Raw genomic sequence first — 19,812 nt, 5'->3', positions numbered from 1 at the left:
CATAAACTTTATATAGATGCATTTTCTGACTATTGACTATATGCGTTTCTGTCCTTTTTCTACCTTAAACTATTAAAGTTGAAGGTGTTCTTGCCTTTTTGTAAATGTGTTAATTTAGCAATGTCCTTGACAGCCCTACTAAACAAGAATCCATATTAACCCTTTCATGACCACTGATGTACCAGGCATGTCAAGCCAATGTGTCTTCATAGGACCAGCAACGTACCTGGTATGTAATGGTAAAAAAATACTATCACCTGATCACAGAGTCCAGTTGTCCAGGCAGAGCAAAACACAGTCCAAGAGCCCTTTGAGCCTTTGAATGCTCCTATAGGAGCGATTATACAGACTTAACTTCAAATTGTGTTCCCAGTTGCCACAGGCAGCTTCAGGGAAGTGGGCTCTTTGTTTCTTTTGTCTCCACAGTTGCTGCAGAAACAGCAAAGTGATGATCAAATAACTCCTGGGCAGTATGACTGATGTGATCATTATGAATGGCCAATGGATGACCCTGCCAGAGATGGGTTATCTAGCGTAATAAAAAAACAAACACACTGTCAGGACTGGTTTGTAGACACCCAGAAGCAGACAGTCCAAAGGCAAAAGTCAATAATCAGCCCAGAAGCTCACAGGCAGGCAGCACAGGATCATAAATGGTCAACAAGGTAAAACTCCGAAGTTGTGGAGCAGGAAATAATCAGTATAATCGTATAACAACCCAAAGGTCAAAAAGCTGGGAGCTTAAGCAGGTTCAGGTGGGGTAATGAGCTGTATAGGGCTGCAACTAACGATTATTTTAATAATCGATTAGTTGGCTGATTATTTTTTCGATTAATCGGATAAAAAAATGCAATTTTTTTAAATTTAAAATAATGTAATAAAAAACGTACAATTTACACTTTCATCTCTTTATTGTAATGGCCTCTCTCTCCCTATTCACCTTCTTATTTTACTGACATAATAATGAATGCTACAAGAACCCAAACTAGTTTCTCAAACTAGGTTTTAATACAAAGTTATTAGTAAATAATAATTCATATGTTAACTATTCTTCATATTTAATAAAAACTATGAAAATATAAACAAGGCTTTTTTCTCTTTTATTTACCAAACTGTCCCCAGTTATGCACATCTGACCCCCAGCTTGCCACTCTGCCCCCAGAAATGCCTTATACCTCCTATATGCCAGAGATTCCACCGTGCCCCCTGATATGCCACTGTGCCCACGATATGCCTTATACTCCTTATATGCCAGTGATATGCAACTGAGCCCCTTGATATACCTTTTACCCCCAGATATGTCTTATGCCCCCTGATATGCCTAATATCGATATGCCTTATACCCCCTATATGCCTTATAACTTCCAATATGCCACTCGCCCCCATTTATCCCTTATACCTCCCTATATGCCACTGTGCACCCTGATATGCCACTCCGCCCCCCCATAAATGCCCTGCACCACCCTGAAATTCATTATACCCCCCATACACCACTCTACCTCCCCCTATACACCACTCTAACTCCCCCAGATATGCCATTCTGCCTCCCTGAAATTCATTACACCCCATACACCACTCTGCTACCCTGAAATTCATTATACCCCCCATACACCACTATAACTCACCCATACACCACTCTGCCTCCTCCCCCTCCCATACTCCACTCTGCCTCCTCCCCCTCCCGTACTCCACTCTGCCTCCTCCCCCCTCCCATACACCACTCTGGCTCCTCCCCCTCCCATACACCACTTTGCCTCCTCCTCCCTCCCATACACCACTCTGGCTCCTCCCCCTCCCATACACCACTTTGCCTCCTCCCCCTCCCATACACCACTCTGCCTCCTCCCCCCTCCCATACACCACTCTGGCTCCTCCCCCTCCCATACACCACTCTGCCTCCTCCCCCTCCCATACACCACTCTGCATCCCCCCTCCCATACACCACTCTAGCTCCTCCTGACAGGCACTTTCCCTGCAGCTTCATAGAAGCCTCAGTGTAAGTGAAGGTGAGTAACGGAGTCTGTCTGTGCGATGCAGACCCCCACCGGCTGAGAGAGAATCATCCTCTCTGTCAGCCGGTGAGGGTCTGCATCGCACAGACAGACTCCGTTACTGCCCTTCACTTACACGGTGGCTTCTATGAAGCTGCAGTGAAAGTGCCTTCAGTAACGCAGCCGGGTAGAGAGGCAGAGCGGTGTATGGGACGGGGGAGGAGTCAGAGGGGTGTATGGGAGCCACCCTCCAATACACCACTCTGGCTCCTCCCCCTCTCATATGCCACTCTGCCTCTCTACCCGGCTCCCTGGTGTCTTGTCAGAAATGGAGGTTCACAGGAGGCAGAGTGGAGTATGGGAGGGGGGAGGAGGCAGAGTGGAGTATGGGAGGGGAGAGGAGGCAGAGTGGAGTATGGGAGGGGGGAGGAGGCAAAGTGATGCATGGGAGGGGGAGGAGCCAAAGTGATGTATGGGAGGGGGAGGAGGCAGAGTGGAGTATGGGAGGAGCCAGAGTGGAGTATGGGAGGGGGGAGGAGCCAGAGTGGTGTATGGGAGGGGGAGGAGCCAGAGTGGTGTATGGGAGGAGGCAGAGTGGAGTATGGGAGGGGGAGGAGCCAAAGTAATGTATGGGAGGGGAGGAGGCAGAGTGGTATATGGGAGGGGGAGGAGGCAAAGTGATGTATGGGAGGGGAGGACCCAAAGTGATGTATGGGCGGGGGAGGAGGCAGAGTGGTGTATGGGAGGGGGGAGGAGGCAGAGTGGAGTATGGGAGGGGGAGGAGCCAGAGTTGTGTATGGGAGGGGGAGGAGCCAGAGTGGTGTATGGGAGGGGGAGGAGCCAGAGTGGTGTATGGGTGAGTTATAGTGGTGTATGGGGGGTATTATGAATTTTTAGGGCATATAGGGGGTATAAGGCATATGGATATTAGGCATATCAAGGGGGCATAAACATATCTGGGGGTAAAAGGTATATCAGGGGGCTCAGTGGCATATAGGGGGTATAAGACATATCGATATTAGGCATATCAGGGGGGCATAAAACAAATCTGGGGGTAAAAGGTATATCAGGGGGCTCAGTTGCATATCACTGGCATATAAGGAGTATAAGGCATATCAGGGGGCAGAGTGGCATATCAGGGGGCACAGTGGAATCTGGCATATAAGAGGTATAAGGCATATATGGGGCAGAGTGGCAAGCTGGGGGTCAGATGTGCATAACTGGGGGCAGTTTGGTAAATAAAAAAAATTAAACGAGGCTTTTTTCTCAGTTTTTATTAAATATGAAAAATAGTTAACATGAATTAATATTTACTAATAACTTTGTATTAAAACCTAGTTTGAGAAACACCGTGTTTGGGTTCTTGTAGCTTTTATTATTATGTCAGTAAAATAAGAAGGTGAATAGAGAGAGGCCATTGCAATAAAGAGATGAAAGTGTAAATTGTACATTTTTGTTGCAATTTTTCTTCAATTTAAAATAATGTATTTTTTTATCCGATTAATCGATTAATCGACAAAATAATCGGCCAACTAATCGATTATTAAAATAATCGTTAGTTGCAGCCCTAAACTTAACCCTAACATCTAACAATACCTATCACTATAATATATAATGTTATGAGGTTAAATTGAAATATAGGACCTCAGTGTTTCAAATGAGACATGGACCTAGCAAAGTGGTCTGTCAGAATTCCATGTTTGAAAACTAGTGCACATGTTCCAATTTTGAACCCTCAATGCCAAAAAACATGCCCTACCCATGAATGTGGGGTATTCTTGTATGTAAGGGAGTGTTTCTGAATACAAGTCACAAGTTGTTGAAGTAGTTTCATGGACACAAGAAAGAAATATACTGCAATATTGCATTTGTAGTGAATGGTTTTGTTAAAAATAATTTTACTGCGATGTCTGGGACAAATTGGCGCTAACATGGTTAAATAAAAGGTGTTAAAATGCCCCTAGTAAAATACTTTGGAATGTTAAAAATCTATACTTTTGTTTAGCAGTTTTGCTTTTTCTGGACGCTATTGGGGCCCAACTCCCACCATAAAACATTTAAGAAATATCTTTAGAAGCAGTGATGCATGACGTTCAGGTTTAACCCTGTAACTGCCAAAATAAATTAAAATACCAGGTATATGAGGAGTTTCCAAAATCAGGACAAATACCTAAATCATTTTTTAAGTTTTTTTTTCCCATTTGCACTTGATATCTACAGTTTTTATAGGTGAAACCATGAAACATTTGGTTTTTCCCAATTTGTACTCACATATTTAGATATTATGTATACTAAATGATTATATATATATATATATATATACACACACACTGGCCACTTTATTAGGTACACCTGTACAATTGTTAACAAAATAGCAGCTACTCAATGCATTTAGGCATGTAGACATGGTGAAGACAACTTGCTTTAGTTCAAACCGAGCATCAGAATGGAGAAGAAAGGGGATTAAAGTGACTTTCAATGGTTGTTGGTGCCAGACGGGCTAGTACCGTATTTGCTCGATTATAAGACGAGGTTTTTTTCAGAGCAAATGCTCTGAAAAATACCCCTCGTCTTATAATCGGGGTCGTCTTATAATCAGACCTCAAAGTCTGACTATGAGACGACTAAGATCCAGATCCCCCGCAGCTGCAGGGGATCTGGATCCTCCTGTCTCAACCCTCCCGCCCCACTTACCGGTACTTCAGAGTCCCCGGTGTGCAGCTGGGGCAGCGTGTAGATGTCTACGCGATTCGCGTAGACAACTTCCGCTGCAGCCGGAAGGAGGTGTGGCTAGCAGCGGGGGTTGTCTGCGTGCATCGCACAGACCTTCCCCCGGCTGTCAAAGATCAGAGTTCCCCGCACCGGCGCCGGCGCGGGGAACTCTGATCTTTGACAGACGGGCAATGTCTTCGCAATGCACGCAGGCAACCCCCGCTGCTAGCCACGCCTCCTTCCGGCTGCAGCGTGAGTCTACACGCCTGCCCCAGCTACATGACAGGAGACTCAAGGGGGGTGGGGGGTGGGGGGTGTTAAATGGGGGGGCATAAGGCATTTCTGGAGGCAGGGTGCTCTGTGAAATGCCTTTTAACTCCCTTAATGCCACTCTGCCTCCAGAAATGCCTTTTTAACCCTCTATACGCTACTCTGCCTCCTGAAATGCCTTAAACCTCCCTATATGCCACTCTTGCCCATAATATGCCTTTTAACCCTCTAAGTGCCTGAGTGGCATATAGGGTTAAAAGGCATATCATGGGTCACAGTGGCATTTAGAGGGTTAAAAGGCATATCATGGGGCACAGTGGCATATAGGGAGGTATAAGGCATTTCTGGGGCAGATGTGCATAACTGGGGGGCAGGTTGGAAAATAGAAGGAAATAAAACCAAAATATTTTTTCTGAATCATAGCTTTTATTAAAAAAATAGTTTAAATGAATTAACATTTACTGGTAAAACTTTTTTCCTATAGGGTCGTCTTATATTCAGGCTTTTTCTTTTTTTCCTAAATTAATATTCAGATTTGGGGGGTCGTCTTATAATCAGGGTCGTCTTATAATCGAGCAAATACAGTATTTCAGAAACTGCTGATCTACTGGGATTTTCACGCACAACCATGGTTTGAAGATGTAAGAGGAAAATGGGCAGACTGGTTCAAGATGACAAAGGCAACAGTAACTCAAATAACCACTCATTATTATTATTATTTATTGTCTTATATAGCGCCACCAAATTCCGTAGCACTTTACAACCAAGGTATGCAGAATACCATCTCTGAACGCACATGTTGAACCTTGAAGCAAATGGGCTACAGCAGCAGGAAACCACACCGGGTGTGAATCCTTTCAGCTAAGAACAAGAAACAGGCTATAATTCGCACACAGGCTCACCATTGGACAATGGAAGATTGGAAGAAAGTTGCCTGGTCTGATGAGTCTCGATTCCAGCTGCAACATTCAGATGGCAGGGTCAGACTTTAGTACCAATTGAGCATTGTTTAAACATGACAGCCTACCTGACCATGTCAATCTCTTGATAACCACAGTGTACCCATCTTCTGATGGCTACTTCCAGCAGGATAATGCACCATGTCATCATCTCAAACTGGTTTCTTGAACATGACAATGGCCTCCACAGTCACCAGATCTCAATCCAATAGAGCACCTTTGTAATGTGGTGGAATGGGAGATTCTCAACAGGGATGTGCAGCCGACATATCTGCAGCAACTGCATGATGCCATCATGTCCATATGGACCAAAATCTCTGAGGAATGTAGAATGTATGCCTGAAGACAGTTCTGAGGGTAAAAGGGGATTCAACCCGTTACTAGCCAGGTGTACCTAATAGAGTTGCCAGTGAGTGTATATATATATATATATATATATATATATATATATACACATATACATATACATATATATATATATATATATATATATATATATCATTATAACTTCCAAAAAAGTTCTTGTCCTGAAAAAATACCGTATTGGCTCAAATATAGGCCGCACTTTTTTCCCCCACTTTAAGTCTTTAAAGTGGGGGTGCGGCCTATATTCGGGGTCCCGAGCGCCGGGCAGGCAGCGGGGTTAGGATACAGATCCCCCGCAGCGGTGCAGGGGACCTACATCCTACTCCCCGATACGCTGAGACAGCCTCCCCTGCCAGCACTTCCCACGGGGGGGCTGCCGGCTCGGGAGGTTGTCTAAGCACATCCAGTGCCGGCACCGGAAGTTGCATACGCAATACATACGTAGATGTCCCCCGCCGGCCCCGCAAGACACCCAGGAGTCTGCTCCGGTAAGTCGGGGGGGGCAGAGGAGGACAGTGGCAGCATATCTCGGGGGGGGGAGGACAGTGGCAGCATATCTCGGGGGGGGGACAGTGGCAGCATATCTCGGGGGGGAGGAGGAGGACAGTGGCAGCATATCTCGTGGGGGATGAGGAGGACAGTGGCAGCATATCTCGGGGGGAGGAGGACAGTGGAAGCATATCTCAGGGAGGGACAGAGTGGCAGCATGTTTTTTTTGGTGCTTTTTTAAAGAAAAAAACTTTTTCTTTAAAAAAGCACCAAACTTTTAGGGGGCGGCCTATAAACGGGGGCGGCCTATATCCGAGCCAATACGGTATATATAATTTGTGGGGGTGCACTAAACTAGTAGACAATCACAGTTGAATAAAGACATAGCAAAGACACAAAAAGGTGCTCTGGTCATTTAGTGCAAACATGGTAAAAAAAAACATATTCCTGAAGGGATGTAATTACTCTGTGAACACTTTAATATGCAGTTTTTCAAAGTCAAACAAAAGGAATGTCATATTTCCCTATTTCTTTAGAATATTACAACATTTTAGTTATATATATATATATATTATATTAAAGAGACATGATAGTGGATCCCTAGAAGACAGAAGTAAGTGTGAAGATATGACTGAAACTTTAAATATATAAAAATAATAACATGATTCTAAAAAATAAAAATGTGTTCACCCTTGATTATAATTAAGAAATGCCTAAAGATAACCCACATTATATATGTAATAACAAACAAAGTTTTTAATGAAGTATTAATCAATACAGTGTCCTCCACTAGTATTGGCACCATTGGTATAAAAAGAGCAAAGAAGGCTGTGAAAAGTTGCCTTTATTGTTTGATCGTTGATCTTTTCTTAAAAAATACACACACATACTCTGCTCTCGTGAATATCAAACAATTGCAAACACAACATGTACAGTTGCAATCAAAATGACTCAACCTACATAGCAAATCAGGTTTATTGTCAACAAAAAACAGACTTTCAGTTATTAGCAATGAACAATTCATACAAAAACAATTGAGTTTTCCCAAATTTATCTGAAAATGCAACTTATAATGACTTCTTCAGTCTCATCCCCCTGAATAGAACCCCTCACAACAGCACCAAACGTGCAACAGATATGTTGTCTCAATCACACCTGATACAACTAATCTAGGGCTTCATTAGTTGCACCAAGGTGTGCTTGAGCATGAACACATAAAATACCTGAGCTGCTTAGGGGTCTGTTGAGTGTCACGTTGGACAAGTTAACAAGGAAACGTCAAAAGAATGGTCCAAAATGTTACGAGATCAACGCCTTTCACAAACAAGGAATAGGATACAAAAAGCTAAATGCTCCTAGAGACGCTAGGAACTATGGTTACACTACTCGGACGAGGCAGAAAAAGGAAGCTATCAATGGCTGGAACCAGATTTTTGAGAAGGCAAGTTGAGAAAAACCCTCAAGTGACTGCAAAATACTTTTTGGGAACAGACACTGAGATTTCAGTGAGCACAGTAAGGCGCATACTAAAGGTAGAATTTTTCTATGCAACAACTCCAAGATGTACACACCTTCTGACCGAAAGCACAATGCTCAAATCATGTAAACAAGAAGAGGATTATGGTCTGTGGAGCAAATGGATCAGCGGTAAGTCTGGAGGAAGAAGAACGAAAATATGGTGAAAAGAACACTCCGCCTACAGCTAAGCATGGTGGTGGCTTGGTGATGCTCTGAGGCTGGTTTGCATCCACTGGCACTGGAAATCTGCAATGTGTGGAAGGCAAGATGCATTCATTGAAGTATCAGGAAATCTTAGGAGAAACATTATGCTATGTGAGGAAGCGGAAGCTTGAGCGTTATTGGTCCTTCCAATAGGATCCCAGGCATACCTCAAACTCCATCAACTGCTTGGCTGTAAATGAAGTCCTGGAATATTGTACAGTGGCCATTGCAGTCACCTGATTTGAACCCTGTAGAAAATCTCTGGTGGGATTTGAAGAAGGGGGGTATTGCAGGCAAATCCATGAATATTACTGAACTGGAGGCCATTGCTCATGAATGGTTTAAGATTCCTCAGGAACGTGCAACTGTGTATGTATGGAACAATTATTGGCTCCCTTTTAGTCAATACTTTCTGCTACCTCCCTTGCCATGAAAGCAGCTCTGAGTCTTCTCCTATAATGGCTGAATACGTTGAAGAATACATGGCAAGGGATCTGAGACCATTCCTGTACAAAGAAGCTTGGAACTGATTGACTGCTACTACCACAGCAGACCTAATGAGAGGGGATATATGAAGCATATGAGAGAACTGTGGATGTATAGAAGACGTACACCCACACTTGAAAAAGTGAAAAATAGATAGTTACCCAACACTTCAACATAGTAAAGAGGAAGCTACTCTCGCAACTTGTACAACCCACCAACACAGTACAACCCAAATGTAAGGAGACCAGTAGAATAACAGACTGCAGCTGACACCTTTGTCAAAGTGGCTCAGATCCTTAGGCTTGTCCATTTTCCTGGTTTGAGGACGAAATGTTCACTTGTTCACTTGTTGCCCAATATATCCCACCAACTGACAGGTGCCATGACAACAAGATAATAATACTAAATGTTATTTACTTCACCTGTCAGTTCTTTTGTCAGAGGCTTCTACACTTCTACATGTAGCTGGCATTATGTACAGGAATATCTGCACAGAGTATTGGCTAAACCCTCCCAAGTGCAAATGAGAGACTACACAGAAAATTGTGGGGAATAGCAGAGCTAGGATCCTGTGGGACTTCCAGATCCAGATGGACAAACGGGTACTGGCTATTCAACCTGACATTATGGTAATAGACAAGGACCAGAAGACAGCGGTGAATGGAGCTGTGCAAATTGACAGCAGCATCAGGAAGGAGAACCTGAAGAAGTACCAGGGCCTGAAAGAAGAACTGTAGAAGATGTAGAGCACATGATCATGGGGTTAAATTTAGTCAATGGTAGAGGGAGGCAATTTTTGAAATCCTGATGAACTGTAAATGAACTGCAAATATTATTAAAATCAGCCATTTAGCCTGTGTGGTAGGTGAGTAACGATCTCATCCCTAGAGCTCCTTGCATTTTTACTGCAAAACTTATTTTTTTTTCTCCCTTTACCATAATTTCTTTGGGCTTGTAAGAGGAAAGAATGGTGTGTGCTTCTGTGAGTGAGTGTATGGAAAGTATGGTGCGTGCTTCTGCGAGTGAATGGAGATATGAAAGGCTTGTGAATGGTGAGTAATTAGGGTTGAAGCCTTGACGTGGCATTACTGCTCATGTAGGAAGTTAAATTATGGCACAAAAAGTACACATCTGCAAAAACTACACCCCTTGGCGCATCAAATGAGGAGCTGCATGTGTTTCTAGTACAAACCTGGAGTGCGCAAGACACAAATGAACATGTCGCTATGGTTATAAAAATTTTTTGTAAGCCAAAGCGACATATTCCTTCATTATTTGTGCGCTCAACTTTTGTCCTAGAAATACATGTAGCCCCTCATTTGAAGTAGTACTTTATGTACCCTAATTTAACTTACCAGATGTCTAGGCCACTTTAACTTCAGATATGGCAGATTTGAAAATCTTGTTAAAAAAATGTCTTAAAACATTTAGGGGTGATGCCCGCAATTAGACAGTTGGGAAGTTAAATTATGGTACATAAAGTATACATTTGCAGAAACGACACCCCTTGGCGCATCAAATGAGGGGCTGCATGTATTAGTAGCACAAGACTGGAGTACGCAAGACATAAATGAACTTGTCGCTTTTATTTTTTTTTAAATTATTTTATAAGTGTGATATTCACTTATTTGTTGTGCATGTCAGATTTGTGCAGCTGGGGGTGTAGTTTCTAAAAATGTATAGTTTTGTTGGCATATTTTAACATCCCAGGCAGCTAGAGCTGTTTAATTGACAGCAGCCATGCATTAAATTTAAAGATGTCTTTTGTGATAGTCTAGTAAATTGAACTTTTAGCAATAAAATATTAGAAAAACACAGTCTACTGTTCTCAATTTCTGTTTAGTTTAGAGCGGTTACCTACTACAAATATTTAGCAACACAGGTTTTGATATTAGAGTTTAGAAAAATAAAATTACAAACTAGTTTTTATTGAGTCGGAAATGGAGAAAATACACCTTTTTCCCATTTTGGCTTTAATTTGCAAACCTAATGAGACATACACATATAAAAACTGTATATTTGGAATCTGCTGGGTGTGCTGAAAAAACAATATATGGTTTGTATGGTTTATTCACAAGAAATTTACTTCTAAACACGTTTAAACGTGAGTTGCAGCAAAATGCTCAAAATTGCCTTAGCACCAGGGTGGGAAATGGCTTAGCAGTGAAAGGGTTAATGAGGATGGATGTTTATGTAAATCACAAATCATTTTGAAATGACTAACTATATTTTTTTCTTAAATTGCAGACTACTATAGCATTCGCAGTTCAGTGAACAGCATTTCCCTTGTTAACGACAGCCTTCCATCTGGAGCATCAAGTGGAATAACATACCCATCAAGACCTTATACCTATCCCAGTTACCCGTTGTCACCAACATTGTCTCTGACTAATGGAAGTCATGTAGAACCACGACTTTATGTTTCCAATCAGGCTTCTTATTTCTAACTATAAGACTGTAGGTTGCTGATGTTGTTCCTTTGACATCTAAAAATGAAATAAGTACTTTAGATCAGAGTTTGTAATATAATTTGAACATGTTTGTGTTTTCCTTCTTAAAATTTTTAGATTTTTAAATTTTAACATTTTATTATTATTAACTATATATGGTGGGAAAGAAAATATGCCTTTAGTTATTTTACGTTTGCAACCATTTTGCAAGCATCGACAAAGATAGATGTAGTTGAGATACGTAATTTTTTTAATGAAAATATTTGTCTTCTATTGTTTTGTTCTAAATCAATGTAAGTACAGTATTGTCATTAGCTTATTGTCACATTCACTCCTAAATGAACATAGCAGATCATATATGATTTAAGTTTTGGTTTCAACGAGTTTTAGAAGGGTAATATGATCTGTAACCAACATATGTATAGTAAATATCAAATAGAAGAGCTTTTTTGTAACTGGTATATTCTATTAGTTTTTATTATTATTTTTTCAATATTGAATGGTCATTACAATGTTACGTTTCGTGTTGCTTTAACGATTTGTTTATGTTAAAATGAGAGAAATTAATATAGTCACATTGTTCCAGCAGAAGAAAGACTCTTTAGTCATAGGTGAGCCTAACAATAAAAGGGGAGACCTCAGAGGTCCCAAGTCTTATGTCACCCTACATCCTCTGTGTTGGCCCAATAAAAACAACTAAAATGTGGTAAAATTTCACAAGTGTGACAATCTAATATTGTCATATATATTTTAAATTACACTGGTGTACTTTGTAGGTTGGACATGATATACAAGCAATTCACTGTGTTTGTATTCTCATGTAAATGTTTCATGTTTGGTAATAATATTAAGGATTTTTATTTCAATAAGTACAGTTGTTTTCCTGTTTAAATCATGTGTTAAATCCCTCCCTGTACGCAAACATGCTTAACATTAAATATGTTGAATAGTTTTCTGTGTGTTGTTACTTAGTAAATACAATGTAAATTATTGCACATGTGGACATTTTTGTATCTGAAAAGAAAACTGGTATTTTTTTTCTTGCAATTGGGGAGCAATAGCTATCATCTTTGAATTGGAATACTTTGACATAGCAGCAGACCAAGCAGTAGTTGGCCATATAGTGTGGCTGTATCCCAGAAATGTGAGATTGTATTGGCTCCATATAAAAATAGTACACCCTCCTTGAATTCTGTGGTTTTACATATCAGAATATACAATAATCTGTTCCCTAGCAGGTCTAAAAATTAGGTTAATACAACCTCAGATGAACAACACATGACATATTACACCGTGTCATGATTTATGCAACAAAAATAAAGCCAAAATGGAGAAGCCATGTGTGATTCAATAGCCTGTAGAAGCACAGTTAGCAGCAATAACTTGAAGTAATCATTTTATGTATGACTTTTATCAGTCTCTCACATCGTTGTGGAGGAATGTTGGCTCACTCTTCTTTATAACGTTGCTTCAGTTTATTGAGGTTTGTGTGCATTTGTTTATGCACAGCTCTCTTTAGGTCCAACCACAGTGTTTGAATTGGGTTGAGGTCTTTCTGGACTTCTTACTGGGCCATTTGAAACAAGTTGATTCTTTACTTTTTCATCCATTCTGTTGTAGATTTGCTGGTGTGCTTAGTATCATTGTCCTGTTACATGACCCAATTTCAACCAGGCTTGTCAGACAGATGGTCTCACTTTTCACAAATGGTCAACTCAATGACTGCAGGGTTTCCAGGTCCTGTGGCTGCAAAACAACCCCAAATCATCATCCCTCAAACCACAGTGCTTGACTGTTGGTATGTTGTGTTTGTGCTGAGATGCTGTGTTTTGGTTTTTCCACATGCGGCGCTGTGCATAATGGCCAAACATCACCACTTTGGTCTCATCTGTAGTTGTGTCACGGACTGGGTCCAAGCAGATGACTGGAAGGACCCAGCGCGCCCGATGGTTGTATGCAGGAGTCACGATGCAGTAGTGGAGTCTGGGCAGGGCCTGGTTGCAGGGTGACCACACTCGCCCAGGTGATGATCACCTAGGGAAATGCAGCCAAACACCAGCGCCCTGATATGGCAACGGATGTAGTCCAGAACAAAGCGAAGATATATCCTGCAGGCACCCTGGAGCAGGCATAAAGCATAACACATGAATCATGTGCAGGATGCTGCAGGCTGGGAGAATGGAAGCTAGGCAAAGGTTAATATAGCAGACAAATAACAAGCAAGGGAAAGGGAGACCAGGCAAGAAGTCTGTCTGTGCGATGCAGACACATAACAAGCAAGGGAAAGGGAGACCAGGCAAGAAGTCTGTCTGTGCGATGCAGACCCCCACCGGCTGACAGAGAATCATCCTCTCTGTCAGCCGGTGGGGGTCTGCATCGCACAGACAGCCTCCGTTACTCACCTTCACTTACACTGAGGCTTCTATGAAGCTGCAGTGAAAGTGCCTGTCAGTAACGGAGCCGGGTAGAGAGGCAGAGTGATGTATGTGAGGGGGGAGGAGTCAGAGGGATGTATGGGAGCCACCCTCCCATACACCACTCTGGCTCCTCCCCCTCCCATACGCCACTCTGCCTCTCTACCCGGCTCCCTGGTGTCTTGACAGCAACGGAGGTTCACAGGAGGCAGAGTGGAGTATGGGAGGGGGAGGAGGCAGAGTGGAGTATGGGAGGGGGTAGGAGGCAAAGTGATGTATGGGAGGGGGAGGAGCCAAAGTGATGAATGGGAGGGGGAGGAGGCAGAGTGGAGTATGGGAGGAGCCAGAGTGGTGTATGGGAGGGGGAGGGGCCAGAGTGGTGTATGGGAGGGGGAGGAGCCAAAGTGATGTATGGGAGGGGAGGAGGCAGAGTGGAGTATGGGAGGGGGAGGAGGCAAAGTCATGTATGGGAGGGGAGGAGCCAAAGTGATGTATGGGAGGGGAGGAGCCAAAGTGATGTATGGGAGGGGGAGGAGGCAGAGTGGTGTATGGGAGGGGGGAGGAGGCAGAGTGGTGTATGAGGGGGGAGGAGCCAGAGTGGTGTATGGGAGGGGGAGGAGCCAGAGTGGTGTATGGGAGGGGGAGGAGCCAGAGTGGTGTATGGGTGAGTTATAATGGTGTATGGGGGGTATTATGAATTTCAGGGCATATAGGGGGTATAAGGCATATCAAGGGCACAGTGGCATATCAGGGGGCACAGTGGAATCTGGCATATGAGAGGTATAAGGCATATATGGGGCAGAGTGGCAAGCTGGGGGTCAGATGTGCATAACTGGGGGCAGTTTGGTAAATAAAAAAAAATTAAACAAGGCTTTTTTCTCAGTTTTTATTAAATATGAAAAATAGTTAACACATGAATTAATATACACTGTGTTTGGGTTCTTGTAGCTTGGTGAATAGAGAGAGGCCATTGCAATAAAGAGATGAAAGTGTAAATTGTACGTTTTTTATTGCAATTTTTCTTCAATTTAAAATAATGTGTTTTTTTATCCGATTAATCGATTAATCGAAAAAATAATCGGCCAACTAATCGATTATTAAAATAATCGTTAGTTGCAGCCCTAGTTCAGATGCAAGTTTCCAATACCTAAACTGTGCTGTCATGTTCTTTTTAGAGAGGGGAGGCTTCCTCCTGGCAAACCTTCCAAACAAACCATACTTGTTCGGTCTTTTTCTACTGTCATATACTTTAACATTTAGCATGCTAATTGAGGCCTGTAGAGTGTGAGATGTAACACGTTTTTTGCAGTTTCTCTCTGAGTATTGCATGGTCTGACCTTGGGAGAAATTTGCTGGGGTGTCCACTGCTAGAAGGATTTGCAACTCTTGAATGTTTTCCACTTTTGAATAATCTTTTTCCCTAATGATGGCCTTGAGATTGTTTGGAAATGGCCTTATAACTCTTCCCAGAATGATGGGTAGCAAACATTGTTTCTCTAAGATCATTGATGATGTCTTTCCTCCATGGCATTGGGTTAACACACACCTGAATGCTTCAGACCAGCAAACCGCTAAAATTCTTGCTTTTATAGAGGTTGTCACACTTGCTGATGATCTATTCATCAAGGCCATTTGATTGGCAGCACCTGTCTGCTACTTAGCATCTTAGTTCCTGTGGAAGCAGTAAGGGTGTATTTAGTTTTTCACACATGGCTTCTCCCTTTTTACTTTATTTTTGTTGAATTAATCATGACATGGAGTAATATGTCATGTGGTGTTATTTATTTGAGGTTGTATTTACCTAATTTTAGACCTGCTAAGGAACAGATGATTGTTATTATGTCCTGAGATGTAAAACCACAGATTTCAAGGATGGTGTACTGAGATTGCACAGTGATGCCTTAGCCTTGAGGCCAAAAAGCTATATTCAGTATTGGCTACGGTAATATTAAAAATGTTTTTCTGCAGGAAGATCTTGCCAAACTAACTTTATTTTTTTGACTGGGTAACTGGGAGCAATAGACTCCTTATTTTGCAGCAAAGTAGTTTCCACCCCCCTGTACGTGTTGGCCTAGACCAGAATTCCCCACTGATCAGTATGTGTGTGTTTAAGTACATGGTGTCTTATGTTTTAGTTATGGGATGTGTGAGGGTGGCGCCAAAAAATTCTGCACCTAGGCGCCACTAGCTGTAGCCACCCCTGTATCTCTGTTACTCCAAACATGTTTATTTCCCTGGAAACCCTACAGAGGTTCAGATAATAAGCTCTCTTATATGATTGTGCCTCTTACCAGGTTAGATTTAGACAGGGAACTGGTTATTGTAAAATGTGGTTAATGTAAATGTAATGGTGCATGTCTGCTGGGATGCCAAAGCTGTGGTGTACACTATGACCCAATGATAGGTGCTTTATGCTCTGTATATATCTTGCTAGTAGGAGGAGTAATTAATTAATTTACAGAAATATAGATAAATGTATAACATACGTGCAGGATGCTTGTTCAGGCCTGGTCTAATGATACAGGTGCCTAGGCATACCAGGTGAAAACAGGCATGGCAAACAGGAGCAGAGAGCAAGGATGCAAGATACAAGCAAGCTTAAAAAAGATACGAAAGAAAACATACAGGCTAGCTCTAGGATTAATACAAAATATGTGAAGATACGGTATATCGTATGGCCATAAGATGTAAGTTTCCGCCTTACTTCACATAAGGCAAATCCTAACACTAACCCCTAAACTAAAAAAAACACCTAAAACAAAACAGTAGAAATAGAACCAAGCTTACTTGTAGCAGATAGGAAACAGAAACAAGGTGGGGCAGGTTAACCCGAGCTATGTCGGTTCAGCGATTATTCTCTTTTCCTGTGAAAAGTGTACCCATGTAAACTATATATTGTTTTTTCAAGGAGATATAGAACTTTCTTTTGATACCATAGTTAGATCCTTAGCTGAAAAGTTAGAATGAGAAATTTGGTAAAAACTAGCGAAAATTAGAAAAAAAACTGTTTTTTTTTATACATTTTCCCTCAGAATCCTCACAAAAGGTAAAGTGATGGGAAATCCCCTCCAAGTTTATCAATTCAGGTGTCCTGATTTCAGAAATACCTAATTTATATATAGTTTTCATATTTTCCCAGAAATTATAGGGAACATACTATAAGGTGGACATTATTTGTAGAATTTTTATGCTTATGGCTTAACGGGGGTTGTGAACGGGGGCAGGACGGTTATACTGGGTAGATGTTGTTAGGGCAATGGGCTGTAAGGTTTTTTCTTTTTTATTATTATCTTTTTTATATATTTTTTTATTTTTTACATTTTTTATATATATTTTTTTAAATGGTTAGACGTCCTCTCTACAATGACATCACTGAGCTCACTTTATTGTTTTTTTTTATAAATTATTATTTATTGTATTATTTTAGTGATTTTTTTACATTTTTTTAAAATCACTAACTTTTTCTCCGTTTCATTTTTCAGCATGGGAGGAGAACGAGAAACATGGTTCCTCACTCTCCTCCCTGTGATCCCCCTGCACCGATAACACTGTAATCTCTATGCAAGTCCCCACAGACTTTCATAGAGATCACCGTGTCTGTGCCTCATCGGAGGACAGGATATCCCCTGCAGGGTCTGGACAGAAGGGAATGCCCGATCGCACGATCCGTGTTTAAAAATGTAACAGTTTTCTGGCTTTCTTGCGCCCATGTAATGTGACCCAGTGGTAGTAAAGGGGCAGCAGTTTGAAGCTTGCATGCAGCACAGACAGGTCTCCACAAGGTAAGAGAGGGAGCAGTGTATGTTTATATGTGTGTACTAATCTGTTGCACGTTCTATGAGAGAGTTTAAAAAAGTCCAGGTACATGGCCCAATAAGTAATATTTATTAGCATGCATATGGTTTAATATTAAACTATTTAATCTTAAGCAGGTATCTTCTGGACTGTGCTAGCAGGATGCCCAAGCTGTGATCCAGTAGATTTGGCAGCCAGCAGAAGATATTACTCATGCGCCTGTAGTTATACATGGTATAGTCGCATATTTATACTTTTTCTCTTTACTCTCGCCACAACCAACAGACTGATACTGAATCAATAGGTATGTGTGTTTGTAAACTAGCATTTTTATCGCAAAAACTTTTGAAGTTTAACCAATAAAACTTAGCACTTTCCCTGAGAATAAGTAATTAACTGTCATAATGCATCAGGTGCTTGAGGTCAGAGGCATATGTGTTTTATAAACACCAAATAAAACGGTATTAAAGTACATCCAATGTAACTGCACAACAAGCATGTGTTTTATTCTAAATGCATGGAATACAGCTTTTAGACATAATGAATTTTAGTTTTATTTCTGTCATTGCTGACATTAAGTGCAACCTGACCTTGAAAAGCACATTACACATCTTCTTGGCTAATAAATGCCAGGCGTAATTTAGAATAAATGCAAATGTCAGAGGTCGATTATGCTGTACAGTACATTCTCTGTCCTTCATTTTTTTTTTTTTTTTTTTTTTTTTGCAGAAAAAAATGAAATACTAAGTATCAGGTTTATTACAATACAAAGTACAAGCTGAGCATATAAAGAATAATCTCATAGAGTGTGCATATTTTTATATTATTATATTTTATTATATGCAAATTAAGTTAGTTAATGGCTTAAACTAGTTCCATACTCAACAATTTGTTTAATATGTCAATGTGGACGTTTTAAAAATGGATAAACTTTACTAAGGAGTATTGTATATGCAGGGGTATAATGTACACTCCTGATTTAATGCATCTTCAGGTCTTAAATGATATTAAGGACAATTAAGATCATATCTCAAACATCCTCTCTTCTCTTATTTAAAACATGTTTCCACAGAAGAATAGAAACATAAAAAATATTTTTACTTAAACACACATTCTCAGAATAGTCTTTAGCACTCCCACTGTGTTTTGTAACAGGTAGACATATCACAACAGTTCAACACCCTAGCTTATTAATTGTCTTAGTGGGATACCATGCCCATACTGTATTCTGATTAGATACTGACAATTTTAAAATCTGCAGCTGTTAATGTGATCTTATTATGAATAATATGTTCACTTAAAAATTTGGTCAGAACCTGCAAATATTTATAGCACAAAAATAGGGAAGTGCACAATGTAAAAGACATAAACATTATGATTCAGAGGCATAACCAGAAACCACTAGTTTCTAAAAATTCCCATAGGGGCCCCATCTTCACCAAGCAACATATCATACAGGGCCACCTTTGCCCCCCAACAGCTTCTGAGTGCCGCCTTTGCCCCCCAAAAACAGCTTATCATTGGCATCTGTGTCCCCTAACAGCTGGTCTGCACCATAATCTCTCCCAAAGAGCTTGCCTGTGCCATAATTGCCCCCAAAGAGCATGTCTGTGCCACTGTTGCCCTTGCAACATACACTCTGGGACACATAGGTAAAACAAACACATGCTAACAGACTTTCACCTACTCATACTTCCTAACACACATGTACACTCATTCTAACACACACTCCCACATATTCATGCTCAAACACAACACATACACGTCCATGATATGACAAACATACACCCATGCTAACACACACTCCATATTACACCACTAAACATACATTCTAACATGCAAACACATCTATGCTTACACACAAACACTTATACATTCATGCTTGTACAAAGAAACACCTTCATATACAGAATTATCTTAACACACATTTAAACATACACATTCAAGCTTAAATACACCTATACATAGGCATTCATCCCCCACATACACTTATACAGAGTCATCCATGCTCACATACACACAAACATACATAATCCCTCCAGTCCTTCCATCAGTACTCCTTACCTCTCCTGCAGGTTTAGTACTGCAGCTCGCACTATGTGCAAGCAGCCTCGGTTTCACCGTGGAGTCACATGATGTAACGTGACAATTTGCATTC

At 41.2% G+C, this 19,812-nt stretch overlaps 1 protein-coding gene across 1 annotated transcript in view; it reads left to right on the top strand.

The window, feature by feature from the left end:
* RBM46 (RNA binding motif protein 46) overlaps positions 1 to 11,442 on the top strand; it is a 30,156-nt gene extending 18,714 nt beyond the window's left edge. The window contains exon 5 of the mRNA XM_053458434.1: positions 11,243 to 11,442. Coding sequence (XP_053314409.1) covers positions 11,243 to 11,442 — 200 coding nt within the window. The remainder of the gene's footprint in view (positions 1 to 11,242) is intronic.
* Positions 11,443 to 19,812: the final 8,370 nt, after the last annotated feature.

This window comes from Spea bombifrons, chromosome 1, assembly GCF_027358695.1.
Source record: "Spea bombifrons isolate aSpeBom1 chromosome 1, aSpeBom1.2.pri, whole genome shotgun sequence".
Taxonomy (NCBI): domain Eukaryota; kingdom Metazoa; phylum Chordata; class Amphibia; order Anura; family Pelobatidae; genus Spea; species Spea bombifrons.
The sequence above is the reverse complement of the archived record's forward strand: the minus strand, read 5'-3'. Positions and strand labels throughout refer to the sequence as shown.